General features: G+C 40.1%; 1 protein-coding gene across 1 annotated transcript; it reads left to right on the plus strand.

The window, feature by feature from the left end:
• The first annotated feature begins 15911 nt into the window (after positions 1-15911).
• On the plus strand, positions 15912-16835 carry LOC138877943 (uncharacterized). The gene is made up of 2 exons (XM_070157588.1): positions 15912-16534; positions 16634-16835. Exons 1-2 carry the CDS (start codon positions 15912-15914, stop codon positions 16833-16835), a joined length of 825 nt encoding a protein of 274 aa, XP_070013689.1.
• The last annotated feature ends 388 nt before the right edge of the window (positions 16836-17223 follow it).

A 17223-nucleotide genomic window follows, 5' to 3' on the forward strand; every position in this document is an offset into this window, starting at 1 on the left:
CGATCCGCAATCACCCAAATAGCATCGAACTTTCTCAAAGTCAGTGGAAGCCCAACTACAAAGTCCATGGTGATCCGCTCCCACTTCCACTCCAGAATCTCTATCTACTGAAGCAACCCACCCGGTCTCTGGTGCTCATACTTCACCTGATGACAGTTAAGGCATCGAGCTACAAATCCAACTATATCTTTCTTCATCCGCCTCCACCAATAGTGCTATCTCAAATACTGATACATCTTCGCGGCACCCGAGTGAATGGAATACCGTGAACTATGGGCCTCCTCTAGAATCAATCATGAAGCCTATCAACATTGGGTACACAAATCCAACCCTGCATCCTCAATACACCGTCATCACCAATAGTCACATCTATGACATCACCGTGCTGGACCTTGTCCTTGAGGACAAGCAAATGAGGGTCATCATACTGACGCTCCCTGATACGATCAATTAAGGAAGATCAATAAACCACACAAGCTAGAACCCGACTGGGCTCCAAAAGATCCAATCTCACAAACTGGCTGGCTAAGGCCTGAACATCTATTGCCATAGGCCTCTCCGATGCTGGTAAATAAGACAAACTCCCTAAACTCTCTTCCCGGCAACTCAAAGCATCAGCCACCACATTGGCCTTGCTCGTGTGATACAAAATAGTGATATTATAGCCCTTCAGCAACTCTAACCACTTTCTCTGGCGCAAATTTACATCCTTTTGCTTGAACAGGTGCTGCAAGCTCCAATGTTCAGTATAAATCTCACAAGCCACACCATATAAATAATGGCGCTAGATCTTCAGGGCGTGAACAATGGCAGCTAACTCAAGGTCATGGATCGAGTAATTCTTCTCGTGCACCTTCAACTTTCTGGACGTGTAGGAAATCACACTACCGTCCTGCATCAAAATCGCTCCAAGGCCAATCTTCGAGGAATCACAGTAGACAGTGTAACACCCAGAACCTATAGGTAATATCAAAACTAGGGCTATAGTCAAAGCTGTCTTGAGCTTCCTAAAACTCGCCTCACACTCTTCATCCACCAGAACGGAGCACCCTTCTAGGTCAGTCTGGTCATAGGGACTAAAAATCGATGAAAACCCCTGCACAAAACGATGGTAGTAACCCGCCAAGCTAAGAAAACTACGGATCTCTGTAGCTGAGGATGGCCTGGGCCAACTCTGCACTGCTTCTACCCTCTTCGGATCCCCCCGAATACCCTCACTCAATACTATGTGGCCTAAGAATGCCACGAAATCCAACCAAAACTCACATTTTGAGAACTTTGCATATACCTTCTTTTCCCTCAGAGTCTGAAGCACTGACCTCAGGTGCTGCTCATAATCTTCCTAACTCCGGGAATACACCAGAATGTCATCAATAAAGACAATGACAAATGAGTCAAGGTATGGCCGGAATACACTATGCATCAAATGCATAAAGGCTGCTGGGGCATTGGTCATCCCAAATGACATAACATGGAACTCGTAATGACCTTATCGAGTCCTAAAAGCAGTCTTCGGGATATCTAGCTCCCGAATCTTCAACTTATGGTAACCTGAGCGCAAGTCAATCATAGAAACACCCGTGTGCCTGAAGCTGGTCAAACAAATCATTAATATGAGGCAAAGGATAATGGTTCTTTACGGAACCTTGTTCAACTGGTGATAATCAATACACGTACGCATAGAACCATCCTTTTTCTTCACAAACAAGACATGAGGTGATACACTGGGCCGAATAAAACCCTTATCAAGCAATTCCTGTAACTGATCCTTCAACTCCTTCAACTCAGAAGGAGCCATACGATACAAAGGAATAGAAATGGGCTGAGTGCCCGGCAACAGATCAATGCCAAAATTAATATCTCTATCAGGCGGCATGCCTGGAAGATCATCTAGAAACACATTGGGAAAATCTCGTACTACTAGAACTGAATCAACTGAAGGGGTATCAATACTGATATCTCTGACATAGGCTAAATACGCGTCACACCCTTTCTCAACCATATGATGAGCTCTAAGGAAAGAAATAACTCTACTGGGAGTGTGATCTAAAGTACCCCTCCACTCAACACGCGACACACCTAGCATAGCTAGCGTCACGGTCTTGGCGTGACAATCAAGAATTGCATAATGGGGAAACAACCAGTCCATGTCCGAGATAATATAAAAATCTACCATGCTGAGCAACAATAAATCAGCTCTGGTCTCAAAACCATTAAGAGCAACCAAAAATGACCGATAAATGCAGTCCACAACAAGAGAATCTTCCACAGAAGTAGAAACATAAACAGGGGAACTCAAAGAATCCCAAGGTACACCCAAATGCAGAGTAAAATAAGAAGACACAAAAGAGTAAGTGGATCCTGGATCGAATAAAATTGATGCATCTCTGTGACAAACCAGTATAATACCTGTGATGATAGAATTAGAGGCAACAACCTTGGTACAGGAAGGAAGGGCATAGTATAGGGCCTGGCCTCCCTCTCTAGGGTGACCTCTACCTCCCCGACCTCCACATCTAGCTGGATGAGCAGGTGGGGTAGCAACTGGAGCTGTAATCATAGCTTGAGAACTCTGCGGGGCACGATGTGGCTGAGAAGTTTGTGGAGGTGTACTCCACCCACGTCTAGGGCAATCCCTCCCCACATGACGTATGTCACCATACTCAAAACAAGCTCTGTGAGGATGTGGCAGTGGGAACTATGCGGTACAGGTACTCCAAGACCCCTGAACACCTAAAACACTATGTGAAATCTGAGATGTAAACTGAGTTGGCTGATCCACAAAACCTCTACCATGTCGTACTCTTCCTCCAAAATAAGGACCAGTGGGTCTCTCCAATCTACGAGGTCTCCTTACTTCCCTATACTCTCTCTCCTGACCTAGTCTGTGCTCTCTCTCTTGGACCCACCTGTCCTCTACTCGGCGATAGGTCCTCACTACCCGCCGAACTGGGACCATAGGCTGTGTCACCATGACACCTGGAACCTAAACAATGAGAACTCGCTGCTCTGGAGTGCGAGCGACGGGAGTATGTGCTCCTCCCCTGGCCTGAGATGTAGCTGCAGCAAGGGGAAGCAACCCTGCCTGAGCCAAAGTGGTGTACATGCTCATGAACTGTGCCAGAGCCTCCTGAAATGCTAGAATAGTAGTACCAGTAGGCATATCAGGTGCCTGGACTCTGTCTAGAACTGCTGGTGGCACTTCGGTGGCAGCTCGCGTAGGTGCTCTGGCTGCACCACGTGCGCGTCCTCGGCCTCTACTCTGGCCCCGACTTCTAGTGACTCTCGTAGGGACACGGGTGCCTGATCATCTCTGGTAGCGCGTGTCCTCACCATCGGTGAGAGAATAGAATATAGAAAGTTAGAATTGTGATATCAAAAATCTCGCACGACAAGGAATTCAAATGAAGTGGAAATTTCCTAAAGGTTACATAGCCTCTTGTAGATAAGTACAGACGTCTCCGTATCGATCAACGAGACTCTAATAAATCGGCTTGTGATTCATGACTCCTATGAACCTAGAGCTCTGATACCAACTTGTCACGATCTTGGTTCACCCTCCGTGTACCATCGTGACGACACCTAGTCTCTATGACTAGGTAAGCCTATATTGCAGAAGATAAACCAATTTGCGGAAATAAAATAATTTAAAACAGAAATAAAGTAATAAAACAGTGTTTACCAGTGTCGCTCGGCATACACAATACTTAACTCTCAAAACCAATACATATTCCCAAGACCCAGAAACCCATGAATCACAAGCTAAGGATACTACATAGTGCTCTAACACCAAAATGTCTAACAAAGAAAAGAAATACAGAAGGGCTAATACTTAAAAGCGAGAATAGAAAGGGACTCCTCGGTCTGCGAACGCGGCAAATATACCTCGAAGTCTCTACAGAAGCGCCTCGCCTTAAGGATGATAAGACTGAGTGAAAGTACTAGGATCTGCACATGAAAAACATGCGCAGAAAAGGCAAGAGTACACCATGACGGGACTCAATAAGTGCCAACCCTAACATAGGTCGGATAGTGACGAGGAAGGTCAGGTCCCTACTGAGGTTAGATAAAATATAAAGTTCGACAGTTTAGAACATAGCAGTATAAATAAGTACAACAGTTAAAATAACACCGGATATAAAGGACAACAACAACTATACATAGGCAAAGTAAACACAGAAGGAAATACAGCTCAACACCAATAACAACAATCGAGGATCTTCCAGGATACCATCCTATAGTCGCAAATATACAGATCCAATAGGTCTTCCGGGATACCGTCCCGTAGTCCAACTCATAGTGCACGGGGATCTACCGAAATCCCATTTCGTAGTCCAAAATATAAATACTTAGTACTGGGGGAATCTACCGGGTGCAATCCCGTAGTTCCATATAACTGTGCAGGGGGATCTACTGGAATCCCACATCCGTAGTCCCAAATGTAAACAGACAAGGGAGAGCTACCAGAATCCCACATCCGTAGTCCCAATGTAAATACACACCAGCAACATGAAAAATACTTAGAAATGTCAAATTTAATATTAAGGCTAACAAGAAATCTAGCCTAACATGCTGCACAAAATTCAGGTAAAGCAGTTTGAACAAATAAAGCAATAAAATCACTTAGACATGCTTTCCTAATCTAACAACAGGCTTAATAGTGCAAGTAATAAAAACAGGAAAGAAAATGTACTAGTAGTTACTTAAAAAAAAACTAGATTTCTAACAATTAGCACAAGTACACACTCGTCACCTCACGTACAAGGCATTTCAATTATCAATAATACCAAATCCTAAGGGGAAGCTCCCCCACACAAGGTTAGGAAAGTCACCTACCTCGAACCAGCTCAAATCAACCCGAAACCACGCTCTTGCCACGAGTACTCGACTCCAAATAGACCAAATATATTCAGTTCAATTTCATAATGTAAATAACACTTCAAGTAACTGAATCTACAAAGAAATTCTAAGCTAATACGCGAAATTAGGTAAAATGACCAAAACACCCCTCAGGCCCACATCTCAAAATCAGGTAAAATTTAAATTTTCAGAATCCTCATACTCTCACGAGTCTATACATAACAAGAACACTGAAATCGGAGTTCAATTGACCCCTCAAATACCCCTTTTAAGGTCTCTTAATCTCAAGCCTTAATTACCCATTTTTTCCAAATTTTTCACCATTAATTAGGTCTTTAATCACATATAAATGAGTTATGAAGTCAAAAAGGTTACCTCCAAGTGATTCTGCTTGAATCCCTCTTCAATCTTCTTCAAAAAGCTCCAAAAATGACCAACAATGGAAGAAATAAACCCCAAAATCGCAGACAAGACGACTATTTAAACCTTCTGCCCAGGCCTGAAATCCTTCTTCGCGAACGCGGTCAAAGCCTCGCGTTCGCGAAGCACAAAATAACTTTGACCAAATTTCCTCTTTTGCGATCGCAACCTTCCAATCATGAACGCGATGCTTTAATCAGACCACCCTTAGCGATCGCGTTCCCCCTCTCGCGAACGCGATGAATAAAATACTTCAAACCCAGCTGACCACTTTTCCTCTACGCGAACGTGGTCCACCTCACGCGAACGCGATGACCAAATGCCCAGCCCTTCGCGAACGTGTAGCCTTTCTTGCGAACGCAAAGGCTTAAATCCCAGCTTCATCAGCTGACCCTTCGCGAATGCGAAGGTCATTTCTCTGCAGCATTGATCTGCAATTTTCTGCAACTCCAAACATCATGAAATGGTCTGATTGACCATGCAAAGCTCACTCGAGGCCCCCGATACCTCAACCAAACATACAAACATATCTCATAACCTCATTCAAACTTGTTCCAACCTTCAAAATGCTCAGAACAACATCTAAACTCCAAATTCGCATTGGATTCAAGCCTAAGACTTCCAAAATCTTCTAAATTACGCGTTTGATAAAAAACCCAACCAAACCACATCTGAATGATCTTAAATTTTGCACACACATCCCAAACGACACAATGGAGCTACTGCAACTCTCGGGATTCCATTCCGACCCCTATATCAAAATCTCACCTTCCAACCGAAAATTGCCAAAAATTCAATTTTGCCAATTCAAGCCTAAATCTACTCCGGACCTCCAAAATTCATTCTGATCACGGTTCTAAGCTCGAAATAACCCAATGGAGCTAAGGAATCATTAGAATTTCATTTCGAGGATGTCTTCATACTTTTTGGATTACAGTTAAATTTTCAACACTTAAGCTCTCATTTAGGGACTAAGTGTCCCAAAACTCTCCGAAACTCAAAACCGAACATCCTGACAAATCAAAACAGCAGGAAAAAACACGGGAAAACAGTTAATATGGGATGGGGATGTAAATTCTTACGACAACCGTCCGGGTCGTTACATAGCCAAAAATCTTCCTTGGAGGTTGAAGCCGAAAATTCTTCCTTGGCTCTTGATCAAAACCAAGAAGAACTCTCAAATGCTCAAAATGAGAAAATGATGCTCATGTTGGAGGCGAAGCAAAGCTTGGCACTCGAGGACTTGAAACAAGGATTGACTCAAAATGATGAGGATATCTGCACTTTGGAAAGTCAAATGAAAGTATTGGTTGAGGCTCACAATGCCCACCAACTTGAGAGTGTGGAAAGAGATCAAGAAGAGTCCGATTTCGAGGAAGAAAGTGAGATTTATTTTGAGCAATCAAGAATTGAACATCCGCTAACCGACTCCTTGAGTGTTTGTGTTGCCAAGAAAAATATGAAATTCTAGTCAATCGGTGTGAATGAAAATTTGGTTGAGATTGACTCTAGTCTTGGGGAAAAAGAGGATGTCAAAATATGGGAAGAATTGCAATTTGGAGGTTTGATGTCACATTCCAAGCATTTTTTAACATTGGAATTGTGTGGTGATATGGTAATTGAACTACACAGTCAATGAGGGATTGCGAGGAGGAAGGACAAAATGCACACATCTTACAATTTGAGGGAACAAGAAGGTAAAATGACATTCCTCACATGAAAGCCAAGAAGTGAAAAAGGAAGAAATTGATGCTTGGCTTGATCATCTACTTACCACCCCCACCGCTCGTGGTCACAAGTTTGATTCCAAGTTGGATGGACAATTCATATCATCAAAGTGGCGAGAAAATTGGCAAAGTGACTTGCGTCGTGCCACGACGTTAAATGCGACGTTTGGTGGGAGGCAACCCATCCTTTTCAAAAATTTTAGTCCTTTTTTGAAATTTCCCTTTTTAGAATAGCTTATTATATTGTTTCTAACCAATATTCTAAGTTTCATAATTTTTGGAGTTGATTTGAGTAGGTCAGGGCGACGGAAAGCACGAAATCCAGTAGCTGAATATTGTAGAAGCACTACCTTTCGCATTTGCGAACTTTTGTTCGCATTTGTGAACCTGGTCCATCGTAAAACCCAAGGATATTTCGCATTTGCGACAACTACAGGATTTGCTAGGCTTTTCAATTGCGAAGGTACTGTCGCAAATGAGACATCAGAGAGTTTAATCGGGTAAATTGATTTCACTCTAAACAAAACTTACAAAAGCTGAGGCTCTTCAAAAGACCATCTTCCTCACTCTACTAACTCTCAAAGTCCACCTTTTTTCACTCCTAAGCGCAAGAATCCAGGTATGAAAGCTTAATCGCTTCTCCTCCTCCTCCTCTCAGTTTTCTCTGAAAACCTAGGGTTTCAAACGGGTAACATTCCTCTGCCCGAATATGTTTAAAAATTATTCAAATCGTATGTTGATTTCTAGGTGAGGTTGGTTGAGACTGAGAATCTATTTCTTTACTATGAAAATGGGGATGTCTGAGTACCCATGGCCTTGTTAAATTAGAAGAGGTCTTGTGTGCTTCCTATGTTATCGATAAAAGGACGAATGAGATTCTTGGCCAAATTATTGATATATTTTTAATTTATGGTCATCTATGGAGTTTATTGCATGAGTCTGGGTTTGAAAATTGCATGGGTTCTCTAAAGTTAGCCTTTGTTCGAAGTTTTTGGGGCTTGGGACTGTCGTCTGTCAAAAACTTGGTTGGGGATAATGGGATCGCAATTGCGATGGCCACTTCGCATTTGTGATCTTCACATTTGCGAAGAGGTGGTCGCAATTGCGCGCAACCTGGTAGCCCTGACCATCTTCGCAATTGCGAACATTGTTTTGCATTTGCGATAACTGTGAAGTCCTTCTTTCTGCACAATTGCAAAGAATTTTTCACAATTGAGATCACTGTGCAATTCGCAATTGCAACATCAGAGAGCAGCCACCTGCAGATTTTAAAATCCTGAAACTTTTTTTAAGGCTGGGTTTCGACTGTCCAATCATTCCTTTGGCATATGTGACTCATTTTGCAATGTTCTTCATAGCCATACCATGTTTTCACTCCAATCCTTTATTTACAGGTATATAAGATGAAAATGAGCTCTAACTCCAAAGAATCCGCAAATGCCAACCCCTTGGAAGCTGAGGAGAACTATGACCAACAGTGGTTCTTGTCATTGGGATGCCAGGAATCGTACTATGTTGAGCTGATTTTGAAGAAGTTGCTCCCGGAAAGTGGTATATTGCTGGACAACATTCCGAAATGTCTTCCCGAGTTCTATCAAAGGCTTGTAAATGCGGGATAGAACTGTTTTGCCCCTCAACCTTGGCGAACAAATGAGCAATGGGTGAGGGAGTTTTACACAAATCTCCCAGCTATCAGGTTAAGGAAGCCAAAGATGAGAATCCGTGGCAAAATGGTGCATTTTGGAGCTGAAGTTGTGAACCAAGTGTATCACCTACCATACCATGACATGGCCCCATTCTGTGCAAAAGACTATGCCTCAGGGGAGTGGTTGGTGTCCAAATTATGCCAGGGTGCGAATGTTCCATGGGTGGCAAAGAAGAGAGGGATCACATCCAAAGAGTTCACTGTCGAAGCAAAGATATGGCTGGCTATCATATGCAGTCATATCTCCCCTTGTCGAATATATGGAATGTACAGGCTATAAGAGCTAAAATGATAGCCTGCATCCTTGATAGTATTCAGCTAAATGTTGGTGAAATCTTCATCAATGTACTGAAGGAGTATCAGATTCGGAATAGTACATCATTGATATTCCCATCTCTTATCATTGAGCTAGCCAACTTGCTGGGGTAGAGGAAGATCCAGGAGACAACTGGGTAGAGCCAGGAAAGCCTATCAATCCTTTGAAGAAAAGAGGAAATGGTGGTGCTGTAAAGAGCAAAAAGAGAAAGTTGAGGTCTTCTTCTCAGATCGATCAGGGTAGCGAGCCATCATCTTCTGCAGGAGGACCATTTGTTGTGCTTACCGAGGAAATACGGCTAATTCGCGACCTAGTAGCTGACCTTCTTTAGGGACTTAGAAAAAAACATCTGAGGGACCAACTGAATACATTTCAAAGATAGAGTTTCAAAAGTACCTTCATGATCAGAAGAGGTAGAGGGATCACCTTAAGACACAGGGGAAGGCATACACTGATCTGACCATGACGCATGGTAAGTTGAGCAGTTCTCATGACAATCTGGCAAAGGCACACACCAATATGAAGAAAAGGGAGAAGAAAAGAGATATATTCTTCGCCCGCATATGGAAGGGTGTGAAGGGGATGTGGAAAGTCCTAAAGCCTCAAGACCTAATGCCATCGACCAAGACGGAAGATGATGATGATGCCCCAGTTGATTGGTTCGATAAAGAAGGAGAGGAGGATGCCTCTAATTGTGACAGCGAGGATAACACTTGATGCAGTATTCAGGGAGCACTTTCCACCATTTTACACTATTATGATTAGTTTCATTGGGGACATTGCAACATCTTTAGTTGGGGGTGGCTTCTTGTATAACAGTTGATCTTGCATAATTGTGGATAATTATGGGTATGGTAGATTGGTAATTTGGTTGTTTTCATGTGATGTGTTATATTAGTATGTTTACTAGCTTCTTAAACTTTTATTTTTATACATTGTATGTTTTAGTTACTTGATGTTTATTAGATTTTTAATTTTTTTGTATATATAGTATGTTTAGGTGGCGATATCCTTGGTTTTCTTTGTACCACGATTCTTTTTCCAAGGATGCTAATTTTCTTCTTGAACCGGGTAATTGTTAGTAAATTTTTATCGACTTTTCTCAATGATGGATAGCTAGACGACTTTCTTAAGGGAATTACTCTTGTAGTTTAGATATAGTTTTTGTTAATTTAGGAAGAATAAGTGGTTTGAGTGGGGTATGAGCCCATTGGCCAAGTTGTGGCTAGCTTGGTACCAACACGATTTAAATCTCGGCATATGAATTTTTGATCCTTGAAAAAAGAAGAAGAAAAATGATTGAAGTAAAGATCATTGTCATGACGTTTAGACTCAATTTTTGTCTCTTTGATTCACTAAATAGCTTCTTAGGCTATACATAACTTCCTTGAGATTCATTGGTTTGAATTGGATTTTGGATTTGTATTCCACTTGAGTTTTCATGTGCCATGTGTGGTGAGAATTATTGTGAAGTTATTTTGTATTATTTGTAGTCTAGAACTTGCCCGGTTGGTCTTTCAATGCTTATGTTAATTATGTTTGATTGGAGGGATGATCTTAGGCATTCTTTTTGATCTTTGAAAAATCCTCTTTAACCTTTCAAGCCTACCATTGCATAAATATAATCACTAGTTTTCCCATTTAAGCGTTTAACCTTTTCTTTGGCCCTCATTACAAATTTTTACCCTTTTGCGAAATAATTCCCTCTTTTGCACCCGTCCCTCCTTGAATATTGAGAATGAGGCTAAAAGCCTAAGTTTGGGGGTTGGTGTTGGTGTCAAGTTGGAAATTGGTAAGGTTGTACTTTGAGTTTAGAAGCATATACCTCAAAGTGTTGTTATAAAATTACTCAAGCTCCAAAAGAAAATAGCTATACAAAAAATAAATTGTGTTAATATGTAGATATGGAGTCTTGAGAAAATTAGAGAGGTACTTTAAGGTGGTTCTATGTTGATAACTAGATGCCAATAAGGGATATGTGGTTTAAAAAGAAGCAAAGTACAAAAAGATAGACAAATGTGAGTAGTGTTCAAGCAGGGTGTAGTTACTTGTATCCTAAATGCTCCAATATTTCCTCAAACCTACATTACAAGCTCAAAAAGTCCTTTTTGGACCTCCAACTGAATATTTTTGAATAGGCGGCGAATTAAAATAAGGGCAAGACTATGGCACTACTTTTGTGCATCTGAATATCTTTGTGAGAGTGAAAGCTTATTCTTTCCATTTGATTTTCCATTTATGTTCTGAATTGCAAATTATGAGCGTGGGATTCTCACTTAAGTGTGAGGGCACATGGGATTTGAGTTGCGAATTTAATCCCATTTCCAATTGGGAGGAATGAACGAGGGGAGATAATTTTGATAGCGAGGTAAATTTTGAAGCTTTAGTGTTGTAGACATGTGATTTTTGACCCTCCCCAAGATTCTTCATATTTTAGCATGTAAATATTTAATTTAGGCCTAATATAGCTATTTCAACTATTTTTGACTTCTTTACTTTATTTTCGTCATAAAAATGGAAAATTACAAAATAATATTGTAGCTTACGTATCTTTCATAAATTTAAATAAAAAATATATACAAAAATAGTACCTTATTTTTATCTTTACATAATTTTGAAAATACAAAAAATATATAATAGTTTCATGTTACCTTTTGGATTGTGTAGTATTTTTATCTTATTTTAAAAGGAGTCAATTAAGGTGCTGTATCACAATTTTAAGAGTTTTAGAGCCCTTCTTGGCCCAATTCGGATTAGTCCATTAAGCGTAGGGACCCTTCTAGACTCTTCTTCGGAACAAAAACAAATAAAAAAAGACCCTAAGGACTTAACACAAAAAGACCTAGGGAATAATTGACAAAATACACAAAAATACACCTAAATCTAGACTCTACATATAAAGTAATGTTTAAAATCTTAAAAAAGAAAAAGGGGAAGAACGCTGAAAAAGATAAAAAGTTGCGCAGCTTTTTCACAAAAAAAGACCCCACCCTCCCACTGGTCGTCTTCTCCATCGGAACCCCAACGAAATCTTCAGCCATTTTTGAACCAAGGAAAATCAGGCGCCATTTTTCGAAAAAGGAAAGGCTAAGGATCTTCATCTTCCTCATGAAAACATAAGACCAACCCTAGAACCTTAAGACCAAAGAGATTTAGCCACACCACTCAAATACGCCGGAACTCCTCCTTTTTCAATGCCGTCGCAATTGCCGGCGAACCAGTCGACCACCAGCCACTCCCTCATCACAGAACTCACCAGAAATATAGCAAAGCCCATCAGATCGAGCACACGCACAGTCACGCATACGAATAGAGTGAGGGAACGAGCGTAAGTCAGGTTTGAGATTTTAGAAAGTCAAAAAACAGTACAAAAAATGTTTCGTCTTCCTCGTTCTTGATTTGATTCTTAGTTTTCGAAACATGAATGTTTAACTGAAGTCTGGAATCGTTTGTGAGTTTGAGTCGTGTGGAGGTTGTCGTACGATTGGTTCCGGTCTATGGTTATCGCTGTCCATTTTTTCCGTCGAGTTCGAGCTGCTGAAACTCGACGTTGGTGTAAACAAATCAGAGTTTCTTCTTACTATTCGAAGAGAAATTCGTGACATATTTTCTTTGTGGTTCATCTGTGAGTATTCTTGTTACATTTTCGTTGCGTCAGTTTTGTTTTCTCGCTTTAACTTCTTGCCTTTGTAAGTAGTAGAAATATATTTGTTATCTTTTTAATTCTATCTGTCATGTCTTGTTTGTTTATCACTAGATTATTAGTTGTTTTACCATTTATTATTAGATTATTAGATTAAGGAGCTTCTCGAATTCTTGTTGATAAATCAATTTGTTGTATAAATGTGATGACCAATTACGAAATGTTGAATGTTGGATGCTTTGTTGAATTAAGTGACAGAAGCTGGTGGATAAGAAATTCGGGGGTGCATTTCATGTGACCCGATTCTAATTTCCAACAAGGTTAAATAGAATGTATCGTGAATCACGGGTGCATTTCATGTAGCGTGGCTTGCGATGTGTTTTAAATAACCTTGAAATAATTCCTCAAATCAATAAAAGCGGTTTTAAAAGTTAAAAATGCACATATGCTTAAAAGTATTTAAAAATCAGATAAATAGGCCAATAATAATAGTTGAGCGACCGTGCTAGAACCACGGAACTCGGAAATGCCTAACACCTTCTCCCGGGTTAACAGAATTCCTTACCCGGATTTCTGTGTTCGCGGACTACAAAACAGAGTCAATCTTTCCTCGATTCGGGATTTGAACCGGTGGCTTGGGAAACCAATAAACTATCCCAAGTGGTGACTCTGAATAAATAAAATAATCCCGTTTCGATTGTCACTTATATTGGAAAAAACTCCCTTATACCCTTCGGGGGGTGGTAAAAAGGAGGTGTGACAGCTCTAGCAACTATGGTGGGGAAAAGAACCCAGAATCTCTGGTTCAGGGTTCAAGAATTCGAGCTTAGAATAATTATTATATTGGGCTTTATTTATTATTTTATTTTTTACATGTTTGGGCCTAATGTGCTAAATGTTTCTTTTACCTCTTTAATATTGTTTGGACTGTATATAAATTATTACGAAACCCTCCTCTCTCTGAGTCTTCTAAATCATCTGGGAAGTGTGCACTTCGTGTGACTTCTTTTTTGTTGGAGTCATATTAAAATTTTAGAATGAGGTTCGGACAAGTTGCAAAGCCGGTGAAGCTTCTGTATTCCCGGTACATTACCCCCCCTCGGCTCGAGCTGTCCGCTCGGGTAATAGACTCAACACAGGGCTTGTGTCCGTATAGGAAAGGTGTACCCAAAATAACATACCATCTTGATGCATCCTATGTGTTACATGTTGCATTTATTCAAGGGTAACAGGGTCATTTGGCAGACCAATGATAGTTGAGGGCAAATAAGAAAAAAAGAGTGAATTGTGAAAATAAAGCAAGTAGGGCCCAGTTATGTTTCCTTTCACATTTTTGTTAAGAAAAAGAAAAAAAAACATGAAAAATTCAAAAAAAGATTTTGCACTTTTTATCATTTTCCAAAAATCAGAAAAAAAGAAAGAAAAGAAAATCCAAAAAAAGTTTATATGTTTCATCATTTTCAAAAAAAAAAAAGACAAAAAAATATGTTTTCTCTAAATTAGTTGTTATTTTTATTTCTCGACCGTATTCAATCTACCCGAACTACGCATACCTGATTCTCGTCTTTCGGGGCGTGATACGTAGGCAACCCACATAGGGTCCGGACTTCCTAGTGAGTCTTAGGTTCTTGGCTTTGCGGGGTCTTAGCCAAATCTTGCATTTTTAACCACTTTTAGCCACATGGGTTAATTTTAGAAAATAGTCACAATCATGTGTTGCATGTATCCAACGGGAAGGGTTATTGTCTCACATAGTGTTTGTCCCAGTTTTCTCATACAGGTGTGGATCTACTTACCGGAGTTTGGGCATGACAGATGCCGTAGGACCATCCAGTCAGGGTTGATCATTCAAGAGTTTGCTTAAGGAGATTTTTTTAGTTATTATGTTTTAAGTTTGTTGTTCTTTTTTATATCGTCTTTTACCTTCTAGTTTGTACGGTAATGTCGAATTTTTGTTATTGCACTTTCTATTATGTATTCGAAAAAGTGTGTTACCAATCAAAAAGAAAAAAGATTTTGCGTTTTTATATTTCTGTTAGTTGTTTTCTTTAGAATACTAACTCTAGAAGTTCAAAAAATCTTTTGTGGTTTTCCTTAGGAAATTAATGTCTAGAACTCAAATACAAATTGCTTTTATATTTCCTTTCGTATATTAAGATTAAAAATTCAAAAAAAAAAGAGAATTTTCTTTGTACCTCGTTAAAGGTTTTCTTTAAGATAATAATTCTAAAAATCCAAAAATATTTTCTTTTGAGTTTCTTCTTTGGGAAATTAATGAAAAATGAAAAAAAAATATTCTTTTATTTCCACTAGAACTTTAGGACATTGTGCATAGAAGAAAAAAACATACTTTATCTTTATTTTTAAAGTTTCTTTCTTAGGTAATCAAAAACCAAAATCCAAAAAATATTTTTTATTTTGTTCATTTCTCGTTTCGAAGTCTTTCTTCAGGGATATCAAATGAAAATTTGAAATATTTTTCGTTGGTTTATTGTTTGGACTTCATTTCAGAAAAAAAAAAGAATCAAAAAATATTTTTCTCTTGTAGGATTTTTCGTTAATAATTTCCCATAGAGTGTTTGTTTCAAAAAATAAAAAGAGAAAAAATATATGCTCGTTAAGCTTGAGTTTAGGATAGGTTATAGAACATTGAGTTTAGAAAATTCAAAATTAAAGAGAAGATTTTCTTCTTTTATTTCTCTTTTCTCATTAGAGTAATTATTAAGGTAAAAAAAAGAATGAGAACGTTAGTTTGTTTACTTTATTCCCGATCTTCCCAAACTACGCAAAGATCTGATTCATGCGGCGTCATGATACGTAAGCAACCTACATAAGGTTCAATCGAATTATTTTTTTAAAGGAAAAAGAAAAGAAAAAAGAAAAAAAGAGAGGTGAAATTAGGGAATGTGAGAAATGAGAGGAAAGAAAAGAGTGATAACTAGAAAAAAAAAAAGGAAGGAAAATGAGCAAGCCAAGAAGTGTTAGAAAAGAAAGAAAAGAGAAGGTTGAATTGAACAAAATTGGGATGATGCCAAGTGACCTTATGACCCTCGAAGTCATTCTAGAACCATTAATTGTTGCTAGGTGCATTGCACGCAAGGTGATATTTTTGCTATTAAATGCCCTAACGCTAACGAGATGACCCTATTTTGTTCCTTTTGATATCTTCATAGTAGAAAGGTGGGTGGTTTGTGGTTCTCAAAGTAGTAACTCCTCTCTACAACATAAGGTCGAAAGGCAATGGCAGACAACAACGGAATCGAGTCGGTTGATACTGGTGCCCAAATGCAATTGGTTGAACAGGGCAATGAGTTGGTTGAAGAGGTAAGGATGTTAAGACAACACATGACAGACATGTACCAGGCCTGGACGAGTGGGAAGGCACCACCCCCGCCACTACCTAGCTTCTTAGATTCTACCCTTACCCAAACTCCGGTCATAGTGCCAGATGATCCTCCATACTCTCTAGATCCACCCGTTTATCACAGCTTTCTCAACCACCCTAGTAGCTCCATCACTCATCCTCCAATTACCTCTCCGCAAAATTTTCCTCCTGTCATTTCCACTATCCCCAACGATGAATACCCATTCAAAGCTCATGATGCCCAATACTACCCCGTAGAGGTTGCCCACAAGGTTCCTGACTCATACAAGCAGAGCCCTCGGGATGAGCTTCATGCTGAAAATAAAAAGGTCACAGGAAAAGAAGGGCGAGATGAGATATCCGGGAAGCTGAAAAGTATAGAACAGTCTTTAAAGAACATGCAAGGTACGGGAGACCAGGTTAGCATGTCTTACAAAGAGTTGTGTATGTTCCGTGATGTTCGCCTGCCCGCGGGGTTTAAAGTGCCAAAGTTTAACTTGTATGATGGGGGTGGAGATCCGGTAGCCCAGCTGAGGGGTTATTGCAGTGAAATGAGAGGTGTTGGCGAGAAAGATGATTTGTTGATGGCGTATTTCAGTGAGAGCTTGACTGGGACAGCTTTGGAATGGCATAATCATCAAGATGTCGGCAAGTGGCATACATTGGGCGACATGGCTCAAGATTTTGTGCGACACTTTCAGTACAATATAGACATTGTCCCAGACCGCTTCTCCCTATCTCAAATGGAAAATAAACCCAAGGAAAGTTTTAGGGATTTTTGGCTCAGATGGAACGAATAAGTTGCTCTGGATAGTCCTCCCATTAATAGAAAAGATGTTGCTGAGCCCCGCCGACGACAGGGTCCAGTTGTCGTTCTTGCTAAATGCTTTCAGCCTTAATGTCGACCCCGTGGATATCCTTGTAATCATCCCCACTGCTACTTTTCTCCACAGAACCCCCAAAATTGTACATCACTTTGCCGATACCCCGTCCACAATGCACCACCATATGCTCCACATCCCCGAGGCCCGCGATGGCCCGTACCACTTCCACAAATGTCTCACCCACCCCCTCAGGCATATCAACCACCTGCCCGCAAAAGGTTCCAACCGAGGCCAGAGTATAAAATGAAAAGACTACTGAAAAAAGAAAATGCTTTCACGCCCATCGGAGAATCCTATACAAGCT

The sequence above is a fragment of the Nicotiana sylvestris genome, chromosome 9 (genome assembly GCF_000393655.2).
Source record: "Nicotiana sylvestris chromosome 9, ASM39365v2, whole genome shotgun sequence".
NCBI classification, from domain to species: domain Eukaryota; kingdom Viridiplantae; phylum Streptophyta; class Magnoliopsida; order Solanales; family Solanaceae; genus Nicotiana; species Nicotiana sylvestris.

What these genes read in the sequence shown, in the direction of transcription:
- LOC138877943 (XM_070157588.1), top strand. Translation starts at nt 15,912, where the DNA reads ATGGCAGACAACAACGGAATCGAGTCGGTTGATACTGGTGCCCAAATG. An exon ending in AAAGTGCCAAAGTTTAACTT is followed by an intron (nt 16,535 to 16,633) that starts GTATGATGGGGG and finishes GGCGTATTTCAG; the next exon opens with TGAGAGCTTGACTGGGACAG.